Raw genomic sequence first — 19,150 nt, 5'->3', positions numbered from 1 at the left:
AGGAAATGGGATACTGTAGTTAAGTTTAAAGGCATTTAAAGCTAACTTAAAGTAGTAAAGTTTTGAGAGAAATGACTTGACATAAATAAATTGATCCAGTTCAATGTATTTTGGAGACTATGCCTATAGGATGTTTTCACCTTTTTCTCAGAGTTTTGGGAGAACTGTAGAGTTTTGGGAAAACTGTAGACTTTGTTAATCGTTTTCTATGTTGGATTTTTAAAACTTTTTTTGTGGCATTTTAGAAACTATAATTTGTTAAACTGTTTTTCAGGCTATTTCGGAAGCTTGAGTTGGTACATTTTTTTTCTAGGGTATTGAAACTGTAGGAATCTTTTAACTGTTTTTTAGGGGTGAGTTGTGGTCAGCCAAGGGTTTTCTTAGAGTGCACCATTTACCACTCACAGTGTTCCATTAATCCATGGTGGATGTCATAGGTGTGGACTTTTCTTTAGGCTGTTCAATGTTTGGAAAATGAGCATGATCCTCCCAGAAACGAAAAACCTCCCGGCCATGTTTTTTTTCTGTTTTGATTTAGTGAGAATGTTTTGTGGCATTCTTTGTGAATCTCTCTCCCCATTCCTGTCCGATAGATATTTGTGATTTGTGTTTTTTCTAAAATATTATTAGATGACACATATTATGTGAATTTTGACATGTATATATATATATTATGGTGCCTCTTTGCTGATTTTAATACAATTACTCCTAAATGTGTTTTTTTGTTTGTTAACTTTCCGACAAAAAACAAAAACTCAAGAAATGAAGCAACCAAAACAAAATGATAAAACCGGCTTTATTTTGTTGTTGAAAATGTAGCAAAACTGCACCATTTTTTGCCAATCAAATGTGTTCACCATGTACATGCATTGTGATTGCCTTCCAAACACTGTTTAAGAAGTTGGAGGGCATGATGTAATGCGCCATCTCATGCAATATTTATGATCATTGTGCATCTTGCATCTGCTCCTGATTTTTGCACCTTGACCTTTGACCTTACAGAAGGTGACACCCCCATATGGCTGCCCAAGTAAGATGTATCACTGGAAAAATCATTTTTTTGTTTTTATTAGAGCTTTTTCAATGTTCTGAACACTTGTTTGTGAAGTACTAACATTTATTGTGATGATTTTTTGATGTATTTTAAAAAACAATTTATGAAACTTTCAAAAGAAATATGAGGTTTAAATTGGGGCGCTTTAAATCACAGAAAGAGTCTGGTGCTCTGATCAAGACTTTATAGGTCTAGTGTTCAAGATAAAAGGTCAAACCAGGTGGTCCAGGTTTCAAACCATTTTTAAGAATGTGTGTCACACTTTTCTTGATAAACTTGACGCAAAAAGTGAAAATTCCTTAGAAATGGTTAAGTATCACTCTTGTTATGCGATATCCTAGACTGTCATCCTTTTTTTTAACAGTCAGGGTACCAGACCAATTTTTGGACCAAGCCAAAAGCAAAAACGGAGGATCAGACCATTCAAAGTCAGTGCATGTAGCCCCAATTACAAGCCAGGATACGAGACCCATTTTCGCACTAGTAAAAAAACAAAAAACAAGTATCAGACAATTCAGAGTCAGTGCATGTACCCCTAATGGTTGGTCAGGGTGCCAGACACACAAGCCGTAGCCGTAGCCATATGGGAGGTCACCCTTCTGATCACTCATTGATTGCATTCAGTGTTTCTACTGCTTGACCTCTTCTCTTTTTATCCACAGCAAATATTGACAGCTATTTATTCCTGCTTGCTACACACTGTTTCATCACCGCCACAAAAACCACTGCAAAAGCACTTCTCATTCCTTATTATACAGCAGAAATGTTACACTATGGATATTAAAATTATTCATGACTGTGTTTTAATTGCAATATGTTTTTGATTGAATTCTACTGCCAAATTATCATTCCCGTATCGGTATGCCTCACAGACCGAGAGGGCAAACTGGCGAGGACATTTTATTATATTGTAAATTTTCTAATTTAATCATGTAACCATCTGTATCTTTGCTGCCTCACCGTTGAATTTAGAATTGCAACAGGAAATTTGTTATTGAGTTTTTTTGGTTCACGGGCGCTAGACCTGAGTGCAAGTTTTGATTGATAGCATAAATAATTCCAAGATGGATGTGGAAATTGTTTTTGTTTTGAAGCATTACTTAAGGTGAGCTGTAAGCGCGATTTGGCGGTGATGATCAGTATGTGGTTTTTGTTCTTCATTTTATACAAAATGTAGTTTTTCTTGATTCATACCCATTGCTTTCGAATCATGTAGAGTATAATGATATTGATGCTTCATCTATGCTATAATGAGTACATGATATTTGCCCATGCTTGTATTGACCCACATAACTCTCCCTGTTCATTCTATGACTCATGAGGGGGTAAACTCCTCCTCCCCAACCCCATCCCATCCACTCTCTTAATGAAAGAAACTGATACCTTTTTTTTAATAACAAGCCTGAGCCATGGCTGTGCAACAAAACTGGTCTCTATCATTCTCGTACTATCACTTGCTGAGCATGAACACGTTTTTTCACCCGGTACCCAGATTGGCAGAGCTATACATACACAAGTCCCATGTCGGTTGCCGCAATACAGTGTCACATGATTGATAAACCCATCTTCTTCTTGATTGTCTTACTTGCCTGCATAATTTCCTAATATGCTTTAGGGGAAATTTTCATGATTTTGTTGAGCTTAGAGTTGAGCTCAGAGTTTTGCTATTTTTTATTCAAACGCCTCTAACACTTACATGAACGTTAGTCTGCACTTCATTTCAGTATCACCTGAAACTAATGAGGGGGGGGGGGGGGGGGTGAGATGGAATGGAGAGTTACATGAACATCTGGCAGCGTTTCAAATGCACTGAAGCACTTAGTTTCTGGGTTTTTGTTTTCTTACGAAGTACTGCTCTAAAAGTGCATTGGCATTCTAAAGATGTCTCATTTCCAAAGCCGTGCAGTTGAATTTGCATCAATCTGTATCAAGACCACTGAAGGTGGGTGGACAGAAGTGCAAGGGACATGAACACTAAGGAGGGGGGGGGGGGGGGTTCTGTATTTGATTCATTGTAGAAGTGCTCTAAGTGGGTTATACTATTAAACAACAAAGCATTGACAACTTTGTGAAGAATCTTGGTCTTCATGTTTGTTCAAAACTTATGAGAGATGGTGCTATTAAAGTGGGATGTGAATCAAGCAATTTTATAGAATAAGTGAATAAATCAAATCACGTAACTTTTGTATATTTTTCTAAGGGTCTCAAAAAAGTCAGATATTTTAAGAGTCATACGGGCATTTCACTTTGGAATTATGCAAGGCGTTTAAGACATTTATAAGATAACATGGCTGTATTATTGGTGAATTGAAACAAAAGCTGCAGTCGTTTTATTTGACGAATGATGGATAATGTGACATTTTTGTGTTATTTGGTCAGGTGTCCCCCATTCAGTTTGGAGATAGATTCAAATTTATACATAAATTGCCACAGCAACAGACAATCACACACTTGAGAAATTCTTCTTTAATAAAAAAAATGGTTGAAAATACATCATCTAAAATGTCTAAAAGAAATATTTCAAAACAAAAAGACCAAGACTTAATTTTTTTTTTTTAAATAGTTTATATGACTTTTTTCCCCACTCATTTCAAAGTCAATGTTGGTTTTTTATTCTCTGCGACTATTAATGACTGTTGGCAATGGCAATCGGAAACGTGTAAACTGCCCCCTTTTCTTCTGCATTAACATCAACTATCATCTTGCTATGAGAGTTTATCAATTCATGACTCCTTTCCAGGAATGTAATCATGTACTAAATTTCAATCATTCCTCTTTATAACAGCTCCAAAACACTTCTATACTAGTTACCCCCTGAAAGTATCAGTCATCTTAAATACTCTAGCCCCCCCCCCTGCCCACCTTCTGACCCCTGTTTCTCTGCCTGCCTACATCTTAATAAAAAAAAAAGCCAACTGCACGATTCTCTCCAAAGATGTAAAACATTCAATGCCTTTGCACATTTTTTACCATCAGAACTGATTTTAAGAATGTCATAACCAAGCAAACAAAAAAAACAAACAACAACAAATAAACAACAACAAAACCTATGTGCTCTCCAGTACTCTGCATGATTTTTATAATGTGTTGCATGTTTTGTTTTTATTTACTTCCCATGCATGCAGGGATTCGGGTTTGTAACTTTCCAAAATAGTTCCGACGCCGACAGGGCACGAGAGAAATTGAACGGCTCTATTGTTGAGGGGCGCAAAATTGAGGTGCATGTTGTTTCGTAAGATTTATCCTCCTTAGAAGTAAAAAACGAGAACATTTTCCAAAACAAAAAACCCACCGTGGTTTTTTGGAATGATTGTATTTTATATATTGTTGTTGTTATTCAACGGGGCTAAGTTTGTACGGCTGATTTTGTTCTCGATATTGGCAGTATGAATTTTTAGTGTGGTGTTTTTGGTTGGTGTGATGTATTTTGCATGAACCGACACTCTGAAGTGCTTCTCGTGAAAAAATATGTCACACTAACCATAAGCCACACAGCCCTGTATCACCATGACAACAATGATGATGATGATGACGAGCAAAGTCCCGAAGTCTGTCATGTTAACTCAGCTCTTATTGGCCAGAAAATGATCTCTCTAACAGCCAGTGTCCAATCAGGAGTCACCTTTAATACTTTCTGTAGTCACCGTGTATAACACACCTGAAAAGTTGTCACTATTGTTTTTCTTCACATAAAAATTGACTTTTTTCACAAACTTTTCAATCTATGCCAAATCTTAATCAAAACTTCTTTCACTTATGTGGTTCAAAAAGGTTGACTAATAATAACAAAAAAAAAACCTGAATATTTACAAGCTTATTATTTCAACCCCCGAAATTGCAGAGCGTTTGGCCGTCGTGACAGACTTCCCTACTTTGGTCCGTCCATGATTTTCTTTGTTGTTGTTCTTCCTTGTCACTTCTGCCAGTCCCGAGACTTTCTCTTTCCACCATTATTTGCATTTATTTCTGTTCCCGCCAGAGGTTGATAAATTGAGGCCAATTGATAGAGTCGCTACTCATAATAGCGAAAAAGCACTATGTGAGCTAACGTAAAAGGTTGGCTCCCCTCGGTAGGTGTGGGTAAGTTCACTCACAATTCCTCCGAATCCGAATCTGCCATGCATCCTATGCCATATGTATGCATACAAATGTATTTAATCCACCTTTTACCGCAAGTCAAACAAAAGATTTTAAAAACTTTTGAGTCTCAATAACAATACAAAATCCTGTCTGAGGTTTTTAAAATTTAAAATAACAAACTTAAAAATAAGATTGGGTTTCACGGAGTTGGTTAATTTATTTTTAATCAACATATCCTATAGGTTGGTGTGTGCTTTGTATCTTTTATCGACACTCAAACAACTATTCCCCAGAATGAATTTGGACGAGTTAAAATAGAATGTGCATCCTAGAAACATAGGAATCGGGTTGCATTGTGAACGGTTTACCATGCTCGGTGTGCTATATGTCTGTTCCATTAATACTTATAGTTTTTGTTACCACCACGGGATACTTGCATTATATATCTACATGTTATATGGATGGGTGTGTTCATTTGTTTATAACATCCGGAGAGAGGCAGTGTTATGTATGAAGGAACCAACTGCATGTGGTTATATGTTTCTACACTGGTTGGTTTTCCAGAGGTTTTAAAAAATATATTTTTTATTATTTATTCACAATGTTTGTTGGACGTACAAGTTTTGCAATGCCTGATGGGATATTACAATGCGATTGATGCAGTTTTTGTCATTATGAATGCTTTGCTTGTGAATTTGAGAGGAACGTATTTTTTCCCACGGTTTTTGTTTGGTTGAGGTGATCATGTAGTGTAATTGTTTGAACTGATTTTACTATTTAAAATAGAATATTGACGCGAGAATAGTTATAATTCTGAAACGGCAAATACAAAAGAGCTTTTCTTAAAAGAAAATGCTGCAAAATATAATCGGGCAGTAAGGGATTTATCATTAGTTGTTTATTTTTTTGACTTGTTGAAAAAAAGGGATGAATAAACATTGTAGTATTTACTCAAGAGAAAACAAAACCCCATTCTAGATAACCTCAGATTTTCACTGCAGTATGTAAAATTGCTAATTGGTTGGTGTTGGATTAGCAATGGGTTTATACTTCATACAGTGAAACAGTCAGCGTTTTGTTGGAAACATCTCTTATGCATGAACAAAAATATTGCACCGGAGAAGGTAGTGTAGAAACCCAGGAGAAAAAAAGGTTGTGGAAATTGTTTCCCCCCGGATGTGTATAACAAATGCCTGGATTTGCAATCTGTCATGAAGCTCTGCCCAATGAAAAAACAGCATTTGCCCATGAATATGTATGAGATAAAGTACTGCTTTTCATAGAGTAGGATTAGGTTTTTAAAATGAGGAGATTTTGTTCTGCTTCTTGCCCTGATTTATTCCCTGTAAATAAAAAGTAGTAAATGGTTTGGTAGAATGCTTAGTTTTGGAGACATTCCTGTCTGTATCGTCCTCACATCAGGAATGCTAGCATAGCATGAAAATATATCGGCCACCACCGCTTTGTACACATCGTCTATTACATCCGGCTGCACATCAAAATCTGCATGTGTATATCAAATCAAAACACAACATATATCCGCCCCTCCTCCAATCCTGCATGGTCAAACGAATCGAAAACTGACCCCCCCAAAAATGCATGAGCTTTTTATAAAAGAGAGGATGAACCGAAGAAACTTCACCCATTGTGATTTCATATCATTTTTTATAAAAGTGTCAAAATGTGAAAACTTGTTTAATTCAGTCTTGTTTGGTATGCATCTGAAATGTTTTTAGTTTTTTTTCTCCATATGGACTGATTATATGAAGTCGTTTATGATTTTGTTTTCCATTTTTGGAAATGCATGCAACTTGAAGATTACCTTCATTTTGTCCATCAGTTTTTTAACAGCTTTCTTATTTACTTTTTGGAGTACCCTTGCCAGGTTTAATGAAAACACAATTACACCGGATCTTAAAAACTGCATCCATTGTCTCAGCATCGTTTTGAACTATGTTAATTGCATTAGGAGTCGGAATGCCCCATTTTCATTGATCCAAAATAGCAATATGGTCTTGAAATGAATGCATTAGCGACAACGGTCAAAGCCACGCTTTTGTCGTAGTATTTTGAGATTCTGTTGATAAATCTTCTCCTTTTGACATGACATAGATACTTTATCTTCTGTCTAACGACACAAACCCTACATCGTTAATTCACATCAAAACTAAAGTAATGCAGCACACCGGTGATAAATGCTCGGTACTATGCACTCCAGATGTTCCGTAGCAATCACTTAAAACCACAACTTGTCTTGCACTTTATAACAAGATACCGTGAGCCATTACTTGATTAAAGATTAACTCAAACCAACACCTCTTACACTAAGAGTCGGCGATATTGCCCCCAAAGAAGACAAATCTTAATCAATAACTAAAACATTTTCATTTGAAATGCCTGCCGGAAGAAGGTTGATGTTCACAAGTTTACATAATGATATTTTGAAATTGAGTCAAAGGTTTTTTCCTGTGAAAAGTCTTTGAGTTAATAAGTGCTGTGTTATTATTACTAATAAGACACAAGAGAACTATCCATCGAGTTCATATTGAAACTGTTTCCATGCAGCGTGTTAATTTTAAAAGGATGATTTAAGCAAACTGTTCATTCTAGCTTGGGTTCCTACTCAAATGTTGTCCTTTATTTTTTAAATACCAAAAACTTCAGCAAACTTCCTCAGATTTCCCTTGTCATAGTCATAATTCATTTTGTGAAAAAGTTACAATTAAAAAACAAAGCAAAAACCCACACCATGATCAAAATTCAAATAGAGCCTAATAACAACCCCCCCGTTTTGCTTTCCCCTCAAAATATTAAAGACATGAGCAGCTGATGTTCGGTCACCAAAGGGTAGACATGAGAGATATCGTCAAGAGATGTAACCAACCAGGTGCACTGTGGCGGGGAGATCATTCTTAGGTAGTGATCACGTTTTCAGTTGCATGTTTAGAACTGGGTCATGGCCCACTCTGGAAATTACTAACATCTTGTATCTATAACTCTGACCGCAGAGAAATGAGAACAGTGGCCACCTGATATACGCAACATGGAAAGTTGTTCTATTTTAGAAGAGATTTATTAGGTGACATTTTAGAACATTGATGTTGATCAGGGGGTGTTTGATCTTTTAGATTTGTTGATGAAGTATCTATCGGTTGTGATGTTTAAGAGTGTATGGTATAAATTGTCTTTAACTGACGAGAGGGTGGTTGATTAAGGTTAGTCCAAGAAATTATGTCAACTGTCTGTTACTAAAGAGAAATTAAGTGCAGGTATCTGCTTCAAGTTGTTTTTAACAGCACGGCCTGCCTCGGAAAACAGAGTGTCTTCTCTTAAATGTTCAAATGCATTCAAGTTTTCAAGAGGCAGTTTTGTGAGGTATTCTTCGGAGATGGGTCAGATGGCATTGGGTTTGGCATTTGTATATTGTTAGCGCAAGAGGATGTATGGGATTAGTTAGCACAAAAGGACATATTCTCAGTATCTGTATGCCTTCTCAAATTTCAAAGGTTCTCCCACTTTTTCTCCCCCAAAAAAGGAAAAAATAAAAATGTTTTGCAGAAATGAGTGTTTAAGTTGGAATGAGCAGGAAACCAGTCATGCACTGCATTATTTGCACTTGGCTGGTCACCAATATGAAAGAAGGGCATTTACAAATGAAAATGTTTAAATCTGCCAGGGTCCAATTTTATGTACTTTATACCGCAGAATTCAGCACTTAATGAGCCCCAATAAAAAGCATAGTTCTATTGAATGTAAGCACAGAATTCATCTGCAAGCAGAGCAATGAAATCAGGCCCAGATAATGTAGTGTGAGCTGCTCTTCAAAATAACTCCTTAAAATAGCTCTACACATTCAGTAAACTTCACCAAACTTTATAATCTCACCCCCCCCCCATCATAACTGAGAATGTGTCCTCAATGTGACTTAGTTGTATTATTTAGATATTTATATATTAAGTTATTTAGTTGAACAGACATATATCACACCGCAAACAGAACCCAAACTCGGTCAATCTAAAGTAACGTTCTTTTATCTCAATGCAGACTGTTTTTCCAACCTGAGAGTGTTTTCTCCTTCTAGGTTTTGAGTGAACAAAGCACACCTAACACCACCAAGCGATAAAAGATTAATGCAATTTTCTGTAAACAAAGGTTAAATGGATTTTTTTTGCGGGAATCTCTTCAGTGCCCTAGCAATCCCATGCTACTGGATTTACTGACAAGGGCGTCAATTAAACCCAAAGTAAAAGTTAGCAGAACAAAAAATCTGCAGTTCTATCTTGGGGAATGAATGGGCTTTGTTATAGGCCGCAAAGGATAACAGAATTATGCGATCCGCTTAAAAGCCTCTTTCACAGAAGAAAATTTGTTGCTATTGGCGAAGAAGCAGTTGTCCGTCCATCTCAGCTCAGTCAATACTGTAGAGGGAAGCGGGTTTCATAGACATTTCCTCTATTCACATTTAGTGAAATGTCTCGACTACCTCATTCTATCACGACATGCACTAAAATGGCTCCAGAGACAAATTTCGCTCCATCCTATAAAACATGCTGGAGCCATACCGGCTCTTAACTACAAATTGGTCATGTTAATGTTTAACGACTGATTAAATCAACCCTGTATAAGAGTGGTGGAGTCCATGATTTGGACCACTGTAATGCATTGCCCACACCCCCGGGGTCTGTACCATTGTGGCAGGAGGGAGCCCGCCTTATAGCTGAAATCCAGCACATGGAATTGGTAGAGTCATTTCTGTTCTTGGCAATCTGTAACCCTTGAAAGAAAGGAGATTGCTTTTCTTTAACTTCCCCTTAAAGAAACCTTTGATTTATAATATACAAAAAATGGAAGAAAGGAGAAAAAAAGAAAAAAGAGAGTTGACTTTGCGTTAATTTGAATTTCCATCCAGGCTGGCTTTTGTATTGTTCTGTCTTTATGGATTTTGTCCCCATCAACAAGGGAATGTATGGCAAAACCTTTTGAAATTTTCAATTATGTGAGTTGAACCATTAACAAAACGCAATCCAAACTGTCAAAAATTGGAGGTAAATTTACTCCCCTTTTGTCAATCTAAAAAGTAAAGAAAGATTGTCAAATTTATGGCTATGAGTCACCAAGGAAAATATTAGCTGAAAGAATTGGGGTGGACTTGTTTAGATTCTTATTAATTGACTCTTTGAAACTGCTCTGGGCCCAATTTCATAGAGCTACTTAAGCAGAAAATATTTTTTAACATTTTGCTAAGCGGAAATTAGCAGGATACCAGTCACAAATTGTACAAATGAAATTTTTGTTTGGCTGGTAACCTTATCTTGGTAAGCATAGTGTTGATGTGCTCAAGCAGAAAATATTGCTGAACATGCTTTGCTAAGCAGAAATGAGCAGGATACCAGTTACAAACGTTGGACACAATTGTTTGGCTGGTAGCCTTATTCTGATAAGCATAGTTTTGTTGTGCTTAGCTCACTTTTTGAAATTGGGCCATGGCATTGAGCCATATTGAGAGATTGATGGTTCTTTACACATGAGCTCCAACAGTGACTCATTTTTTTCGCTGGGGGACGGTCCCGCATTTATTACCACTCCCGCATTTATTACCAAGTGGCCTGCAAAAAAGGAGAAATGTTTCAACTTAACTAATGGTTGGCCGCGGTAATGGAAAATGTGTTAAATGACTCTCATTGAACATGCAGAGAGTATAAATTTACATAATTGTCAATCAACTGTTTTTGTTCATATGGTCTCTTACATTTGGAACATTAAATTTATTGTGTACTGTCAAACCGGATGTCAAATTTCTGTTTCTCTCTCAAAGAAGATTTCCTTTAAAAATTACAAGTTTCTGTCTTTGCCAAAAGAAGATTTCCTAAAATGTGTTTTAAAATAAACTTCATTGAAAAAGGGAAAACAAGAGAACTGTCTTTATGGATTGTTACGCTCGCTTAAAAGAGTTTGGAAAATTGAATTCTTTTGGTACAATTCCATCCAGGGCATTGTGAGAGAATAAATTTCAGTCGTCAGATTCTGATGAAGCGATGAATTGGCGAAGTTTGACAGCCGGGCTGAATATAAGTGTAGAAATAACTATGTAAATTTGATGTATATATTGTAGTTAAGTCCAATTGTGTTTTGATATAAGTGGCTTCGTTGCTCCTCCTAAAAGTGAACAGTTTGAGAAAATTAAAAACTTAAGTGCAAAAAAAAGAAGAAGACATTTCAAACACAGTGACGATAATGTCAGCACATCTAGTTAGAGACGTTTTGTCCAAAATAAATTCAGAATGACATCTGTGTGATATAAATACTCTTTGAAACTGCTTTGGACTCAATTTCATAGAGCTGCTGTAAGCAAAACAAATATTGCTTAGCAAAGTTTGTCAAAATAGAAATGAGCAGGATACCAGTCATCACAAATTGTATTGGCTGGTAGCCTTGTTCTGGTGAAACGCAAAGTAGCAGCTATATTCAAAAGTTGTCAAAGAAAAAAAATATGAAAGGATGATTCACATTACAGCGGAGGAGCAATGAAGTATATCTAAAAGTGATACATTTTTCTGTCCTCTATTTCTATCCATGGCATGAGACGAGACATTTTTTTATTTCCCAAAAAAAAAAAGAAAACATGCACAAATCTATCAGTTAGTTACAGTTTATTGAGATAAAAATCTGAAAGGATAAACAGAAAAATATTTTAGTATTTTCTGAAAACAGTTTGAGTGATCAGAAGCTGTACTTGTCTCATGCCATTATATTTTCTTTTTATTTCCTTTCTGCTATTTCCCCTTATATATTATCTATTTGTTTTCATTTGAATATCATCTCCAAGGGGCAGAGTTTATCATTACTGTCGGCGACGTACCCGGAATCAAAATAGAAATCTATCCTTTATTTACCCAAACTCCAAATACTAGAGTGACAAACACGGGTGCCGACCCTTTCATGTATCGGGTAATAATTTCCAATTCTATGTCGGTGACGATCTGATCTATTTTTACTTGAGGCGAGGAGACGTCCCGTGCATTCTTGCCCATATTAAGGAAGGCATCCCTGCGAGGCAGCACATGACCCCAAATTTGTCTGAGGAGAGGTATGGGGAAAAGCTGGAATGTTGACAATATGCCAGGGCTGGTTATTTCCAAGTAGAGTCGGGCGAATACTTGATAAAGTTTATTAAAGAGCAGTGGAAAAATCTGTGTCTGATCATTCGGCCGTGATTGGAGATGATTTATGACTTATGTCCAACCGAGATATGTCTGTGAAAGGGTGAATAAAATGTGGCATTCATAGTTTCTGTACTGGCTTGGTATCTGAAAATTGTACCAACAGATTCCATTTCACTAAATGATTCGCTCATTTCAATATTCAGTGCAATAAATCTCAGAAACCATCAGTAACTAACTTTGTTGGTGATCAGAAACCAACAAAGAAAAGCTGATGTAAACATAAGCTTGGGAAGCAGGTTTTTACTTGTCTCATGTTTTTTTCAAGAGTTCACCAAAATGACAATGAAAAATGGTGTAAAAAAATTCACTCCTGCTTATTCCTGAAAATTATTTCTAAAACAATCTCAAGGATGAATTCCCAAGTTGCAACTCTGTGAGATTTCAACCAGAACTATAATGAAATTGTAATGCTTTTGACCTCAAACTTGCCCCGACACACCAGAACAAAAGAAATTAAATTGAGATTATGGTAGTTACACTTGCCAACCATCATCTATTTGGAGCTAGGCTGCCGATTTAAAACATGTCAAAATTCCTGATGAATTTTGCACACTTTAAATATTAAGAAATTATGCTAGGGGAAAACTAAGTAGATATCAACCTCCCGAAGGGAGGTTGATATCTACTTAGTTATCAACCTCCGAAAAAAAAATGCTGACAACCTCCGAAAAACAAATGCCAGGGAAAAAGTTATTCTCCCTTGCAGCATAGAAGATTTTGGGCTCAGACATTTATTGTGGATATTTTGTCCCCTCTCTTTGTTGTTAAACTCTGCCCCTGGGTTGCTTGTTTTAAAATTTAATGATTGATGACAAGTGAGGTCGATGGATCAAAGTCTGATGAAATGAATATCTTGAAAGCATATGTGATTAGATTACACATATCTTGGCCATGGTGTTAGCTCTGGTGGAAATTGTTGGAATTCTGTTAATTTTTACTAAAGTTTCAACTTTCAATAGAGACCTCTCTATAAATTTGAGAATTTTGTTTCTTTTTTCAAATATTTACTTGTAATTCTCAAAGAGTACTTCATTTAATTACGAAAACTTACACCAAAAATTAGTTTCATATCGGACATTGATTCATCGATCAAATGAAATCAAATTAAACTTTCAGTAAACAGATTTATCTCTTGGTGTTATCCTTTGTGGCAAACAAACCCTCTGTCATAATCAATAAGTTTATCTTTATTGGTGACAGGTAGCTAAATGTCTTTGCAAAATACCAAGCAGGGTGCGAGATAGTTCTTTTGAGCTGAACTGATGCGCTTGCCTTCCATGGCGAGTCAGGGCTTGGCGTTGGCATTTCCTCCCAGCCCGGCCCGACCTAAATTCTTCTCATTTGCCACATGTGGATAATATCAACAGAGGGAGCTGTTTTCTGGAAGGCACCATAGCTAGACTTTTCTAACGCTTGCCCATTTTTTTGCTCCCCATCTAGGTGAACAATGCGACAGCACGGGTCATGACGAACAAGACGCCAAAATCCATTGCGGGTAGTGAACTACTAAGCACAGGTACTCGTAGAAGTTAAACCGATGTTGGTTTGATATTGACTATTTCTAGCTAAGGCATTTCCTAGGGAGAGCTTTGCCGAGGTCCCTTCTTTGGAAGATCAACAGTGTGTTGATGACTTCTTAAACAATTATATGCGAAAATTAAGGATGTGTTAACACATTATGACTCACTACATCTCTACAGTTGGACACTAGAGGGCAGTATATAGGAAACTTTGATGGTGATATTTTCACCTCATTTTATAAAAAACATTGAAAATTTGAACAAACAACACAATAATCATGGTGATTTACTGTATTGGGACAGTCATAATTCAAAATGGGAAATATTCATTTTTGAAACTGAGTTTCGTCTGTCATAAGAACATGCGTTGAATATCCAACACTCCTCAATACCATGTGGAAATCAGACTTTGGATGAGTTACATGTTTGCATGCTGCATTGTGACTGAATTATTAATCAGTGTGTTCTACTCCAGTGGATATCACTCGCGTAATATCTTCACCATTGCATAAATGTTGCAACTGATCATGCGCATCAAATCATCCAACCAAGCTAACTTCGATCAAACCACTCTTGACTTGTTTTATTTTTTTTCTCTCCAGTTGAACTGCCCATTTTCCCAGCAGGGGCGTTGAGGGCACCTGCCATAGGTAGAGGGCGAGCAACGAGGGGTGCATACACCGCCTACCGGATCGCAGCCCCGCCCCCAGTGCCTGGGTATACGACAGCCACTGCCATCTACCCAGAGGCATTCTATCCTGAACGATACCAGGTAAAAAGATGGACTGCATGTTGGGTTTTTTCTTGTTTGATGTGCATGGATTTATCAGAGTTTCTCATCTTTGTTCTTGCTGATAATGTTTTACGGGAGTTTGTTGTGGTCCATTCAGAAGAGTCTTATAACAAAGAAACAGCCATTATAGCAAAAGGGTATTTAGAAAGAACCATTTTTGCGAAGAAAAAAAAAAGAGTTTCATTTTGTGTATCAAGATGGGTATCGGAGGAGTTAATTACTTGGTCGGCTGTTTTAGACTGCTTCTGGAAAACAGCAATTTTATAAAAAGATATACTCTAGTTCTTCTTCTTTATAAACACTTTCCCTCTGCACAAACATAATAAAGTTCAGTTAGTGCATGAGCAGACACGATCCTCTTTCCGAAATGACGATCATGGCGTAAAATTCCACTATGCCGTACATCTCAACTACTGATCAAAAGAGAAATGCCTACAAATTTACTTTAAGACTTGAAACCCCACTACAAATATTATATCTTTGAGAGATTGTATACATTTGGTAATTGGAACCAGCTGTTTGGTTTAGTTCCGTTTTATTGTAGATTTATACCATAAAAACTAACCTGTGAAAAATTAATTTCAAGTGGTGGTAGCATTTTTCAGATATTGCTGAAAATCTGGAGCGGCGTTGTCCACGTCATGCATGTAGAATAATCTGCAATTGGAATACACAATCTGAGAAATGTTACTGTCAGTAACGATTCTCAGATTCAAATATTTGGGCGATAAAAAGAAAAATTGAAAAGTTTCTCAATATGCATTAAACTATTCAAAACTGCTGTACTTATCACTAAGTAAAATGTTGTTGGCAGTAGTTTTCAAAGTCATTACCAAACATATACAGACCCTTTAATGAATGGATGAATGAAGAGTCCCACCCTGCATGCTAATGAACATACCAACCCGTCTAGTTGGTTATAAAAGCACGACTTAAAGTCTGTAGACTGAATCCGATGACTTCCTGTCCAACTAGGTCAATGGCTCCTCAAGGCGTGCCTGTTCGTCCTAAAGAATAAAGTTCCTCAAGGCATGCCTATTAGTCTTAAAGAATGAAGTGTAAATGTTCTCGGAAAAAATCCCTCAAAGTGTTATCTTCGCTTCCTCATTCGAGCTTCCCCCCCGCCTCATCTTGATCTCAGGATGTATTCCCCACTCCCACCCTTTTTGATAAATTTCCTGCCAGTGCCTTGAAAACTTAATTAAATCAGGTTTGGTGCATTTCAAAATTCGATCTATGCACTTTGGCTGTCAGAAAGTGTGTCGGAACTAGGGTGACTGCGTTTGTCATCTTTCATTAGTTCCAACGACTTGGCAGGATACCCCCTGAATGAATTTCATTTGTTCATGTTCGATATCAAGTAGTAAAAAAAAATTGCATGGCTTTAATTTTTTTCGTTTTCTTTTTTTTCCTTTTTTTATCACTTAAAGTTTCTTTTCACATTTTATTTGAATTTAACATACAATTTGGTTACAAGTTATTTTGTTTGGTGGATAACACTAAAATTATTATGTAACTTTGTAACTGAAAAACAACTTTCATCTCAGCAAGTTGTTACTGACTGAAATGTGAAACAAATGTCCGCCTTTCACTTAAAATAATTGAGGGTGGTCGGGTTGGTGTCGTGGTATCTTTCGCGCCTTCCACCTCTGGAACCCTGTTTCAAATCGTACAAAATTGGTGATGGCCATTAACAATCTACTAAAAAAAAAAGATGCAGCTACAGTTCAAAATATAATTGTTGCCAGTTGTCAAATTAAAAAATAAAAAAATGGGTAAGGTTTCCCCATGTAACCTTCCTTTTCCTTTAACTTTTATTGTACTTGTATATATAAATACATTGATTTCAAACCTCAACCTTTCAATTAAACAACTTCATGACCTCACTTGACCTATGACCTGTCACTGAACAGCTGGGTCAGGTAAGTTAAGTTGTCTTGTTTAATAATATGGTAAACACATAAAAGGGTGGTTGGATACAAAAGTTTGTGCTCTCCAAGCACCAACATCTTTTTGTGTTTACCTAATATCTTAGGCTGGGTCCAAATCAATCAGCTTTGGCTATGGTTATTGGCTTCAGCATCAACATTGATGAATGGGGGACTTTTGGGACACTTGGTGGCAGCAGACTTACCAGGTAAAATCCATTGTTCTTGGTAATGTGCGCATGCACAGAACTATGTCAACAATGGAAATTTACCGGGTAAGTCTGCTGCCACCTAGCGCCTCAAAGTCTCTCATTGGAGCTTTCAGTGATGAGGGCATAGTCAAAGCCGTTAACTTGGACATGGCCTTACGGGTTTGGTAACTCTGAGGTACTCACGTTACTAGATTTTTGTGACTTGCTGTGCACGCACCATTGTGGCGCTGGTTCGTTTCCCCATGTGTGAGTAGAGTTGTGCCACAAGAAGGGTTTGTCTCTTCGCCCTCTGGTTGCCCTCCCTCAAAGTATCCAGACATTTTTCTGGCTGTGATTTCTATGTGGGCATTGTAGCCAGCTTGTAGCAAGTTGCTGTTACATGCCTGCAGCTAGAAAACATTGTAGCCACATCCTTCACAATTCGGCTTCTCTGCTGCGATTCAGGGTGACCAGTGAATGTGACAAGTCTCAGAATATCAAGTCAAGAAAATTATGGTCGGTGTGTATCGTGAGTCAACCTAGAATTTACCAGGTGGCTGAAGGTTGGTTGGTTCATACGATGAGTGTACTCGAAGGTCACTCTCAGTGGAGAATCAAAAGAAGGATTCACAAAACTTGAGAACATCTCAAAACTAGTGAGTTTTTCCTTTGCGTTGACATAAGTATGAACCAGCCACTACACAGCATTGTTTGCATGAGCTTTTTTTAAGTTGGTTTGCGGTGCATTTTGATACTAACTCAAGTTTTCTCCATGTCTCTCCCCCTCTCTTGTGTTGTTTCCCTTCACCCTCACCTCTCTCACACAAAAACCACCTCACCTTACGTTATGCCTGCCTGCCTCCATCACCTCCTCATCCACATCGCCTCCCCTCCTGGCTCCCTCCCGCCGTCTGTCTTTGTCCTATTTCTTCTTCATAGACTGATCTTCTCTTACAGAGTGCTGCAGCGGCTGGTTACGGAGGCTACATCAGCCGGTATGCGGCCACGCCCACAGCCTACGCAATTCCCTACGGGAGGGAGTACACGGCTGACCCCTACCACCCTACCATCGGCCCCACGGCGACTGCGTACGGGGTAAGATACCCCGCCTTGACAACAAGGGTAAATTCCGTGGGATTATTTTTTTTTCCATTTCTTGGTGGTTGTGGATTTTATTTTTGTTGTGTGGTTGGTTTCATTATCGTTCATTTTTGGTACGTGGTAGTGTTTTTTGGTAACTTTTTGTATTTAAACATTTTGCTGCTTGTTTATTGTTAGCTCAACATATAATTGTGACCAATGCAATAAAATGGAGTAATTTTCTTGTATTTGGGGAACACACCCTAAAATTGTCGAAGAAGCTGTACCTCTATACACAACCCATGCCATTGAATGGGTTCAAGTGTTTGGTGAACTCCCTGGGAAATTTGTTTGCAAAAAGTAGGAAAGTTAAAGTGATGTGTATTTGCACTGTGGCACTCGGCCACAATACAAGTCAAAAAGGGTTTGGTTATAGACAAATCCAGGCGCGCACCGGGCGCATAGGTATTTAGCACCGCGCGCCACTGCTGCGGTGTCTTCAATGCCTAGATTGTGCACAAAAAGACACCGCAGTGGGTAATTTTTCAATAGAGGGTGCTACCAATTTTGTTTTGTCGGATTGGTCTATAATGGCTCCCAATAAGGATGATTCCATTATTGAGATTGGTCACAGTTACAGGTTATCATTTTGTACTACTTGGCTGCACATTATGCTTGCTTGTAATTGTAAAGTTTGTAGATATGTATAGTACATGCAGGAACAAGTACAACATGTTTTTTATGACGAAATGGTGTTGTTCTTGATTCTTGAATAACACAGTAGTATTTATTCTTCACACTATTGATTCTTATATAAGGTGTGCAAGTTAATCACAATCATCCCTTAAAGGCAGTGGACACTATTGGTAATTACTCAAAATAATTATTAGCATAAAACCTTACTTGGTAGTGAGTAATGGGGAGAGGTTGATAGTATAACAAACTGTGAAAAACGGCTCCCTCTGAAGTGACGTAGTTTACGAGCAAGAAGTAATTTTCCACAAATTTGATTTCGAGACCTCAAGTTTAGAACTTGAGGGCTCGAAATCAAGCATCTATAAGCACACAACTTAGTGTGACAAGGGTGTTTTTTCTTTCATTTTTATCTCCCAACTGCGATGACCAACTGCGCTCAAATTTTCACAGGTTTGTTATTTTATGCATATGTTGAGATACAGCAAGTGAGAAGACTGGTCTTTGACAATTACCAATAGTGTCAAGTGTCTTTGAAGGCTGGGTTTACTTTTAGTCATCCTTAAAGATCAGTTCCCTCACTTGGTG

General features: G+C 37.5%; 1 protein-coding gene across 12 annotated transcripts in view; it reads left to right on the top strand.

The window, feature by feature from the left end:
- The window catches only part of LOC139943734 (RNA binding protein fox-1 homolog 3-like), a 221,926-nt gene that overhangs the window by 193,006 nt on the left and 9,770 nt on the right, over positions 1 to 19,150 (top strand). For 10 of the 12 annotated variants that reach the window (XM_071940493.1, XM_071940494.1, XM_071940492.1 and 7 more), the window contains exons 5-8: positions 4,180 to 4,272; positions 13,798 to 13,873; positions 14,480 to 14,649; positions 17,729 to 17,911. In XM_071940493.1, the coding sequence (XP_071796594.1) occupies positions 4,180 to 4,272; positions 13,798 to 13,873; positions 14,480 to 14,649; positions 17,729 to 17,911 (522 nt within the window). The remainder of the gene's footprint in view (positions 1 to 4,179; positions 4,273 to 13,797; positions 13,874 to 14,479; positions 14,650 to 17,728; positions 17,912 to 19,150) is intronic. The other 2 variants (XM_071940495.1, XM_071940496.1) reach the window with 2 other exon arrangements.

The sequence above is a fragment of the Asterias amurensis genome, chromosome 11, assembly GCF_032118995.1.
Source record: "Asterias amurensis chromosome 11, ASM3211899v1".
Taxonomy (NCBI): domain Eukaryota; kingdom Metazoa; phylum Echinodermata; class Asteroidea; order Forcipulatida; family Asteriidae; genus Asterias; species Asterias amurensis.
This window is presented reverse-complemented; position numbering and strand designations above follow the sequence as displayed.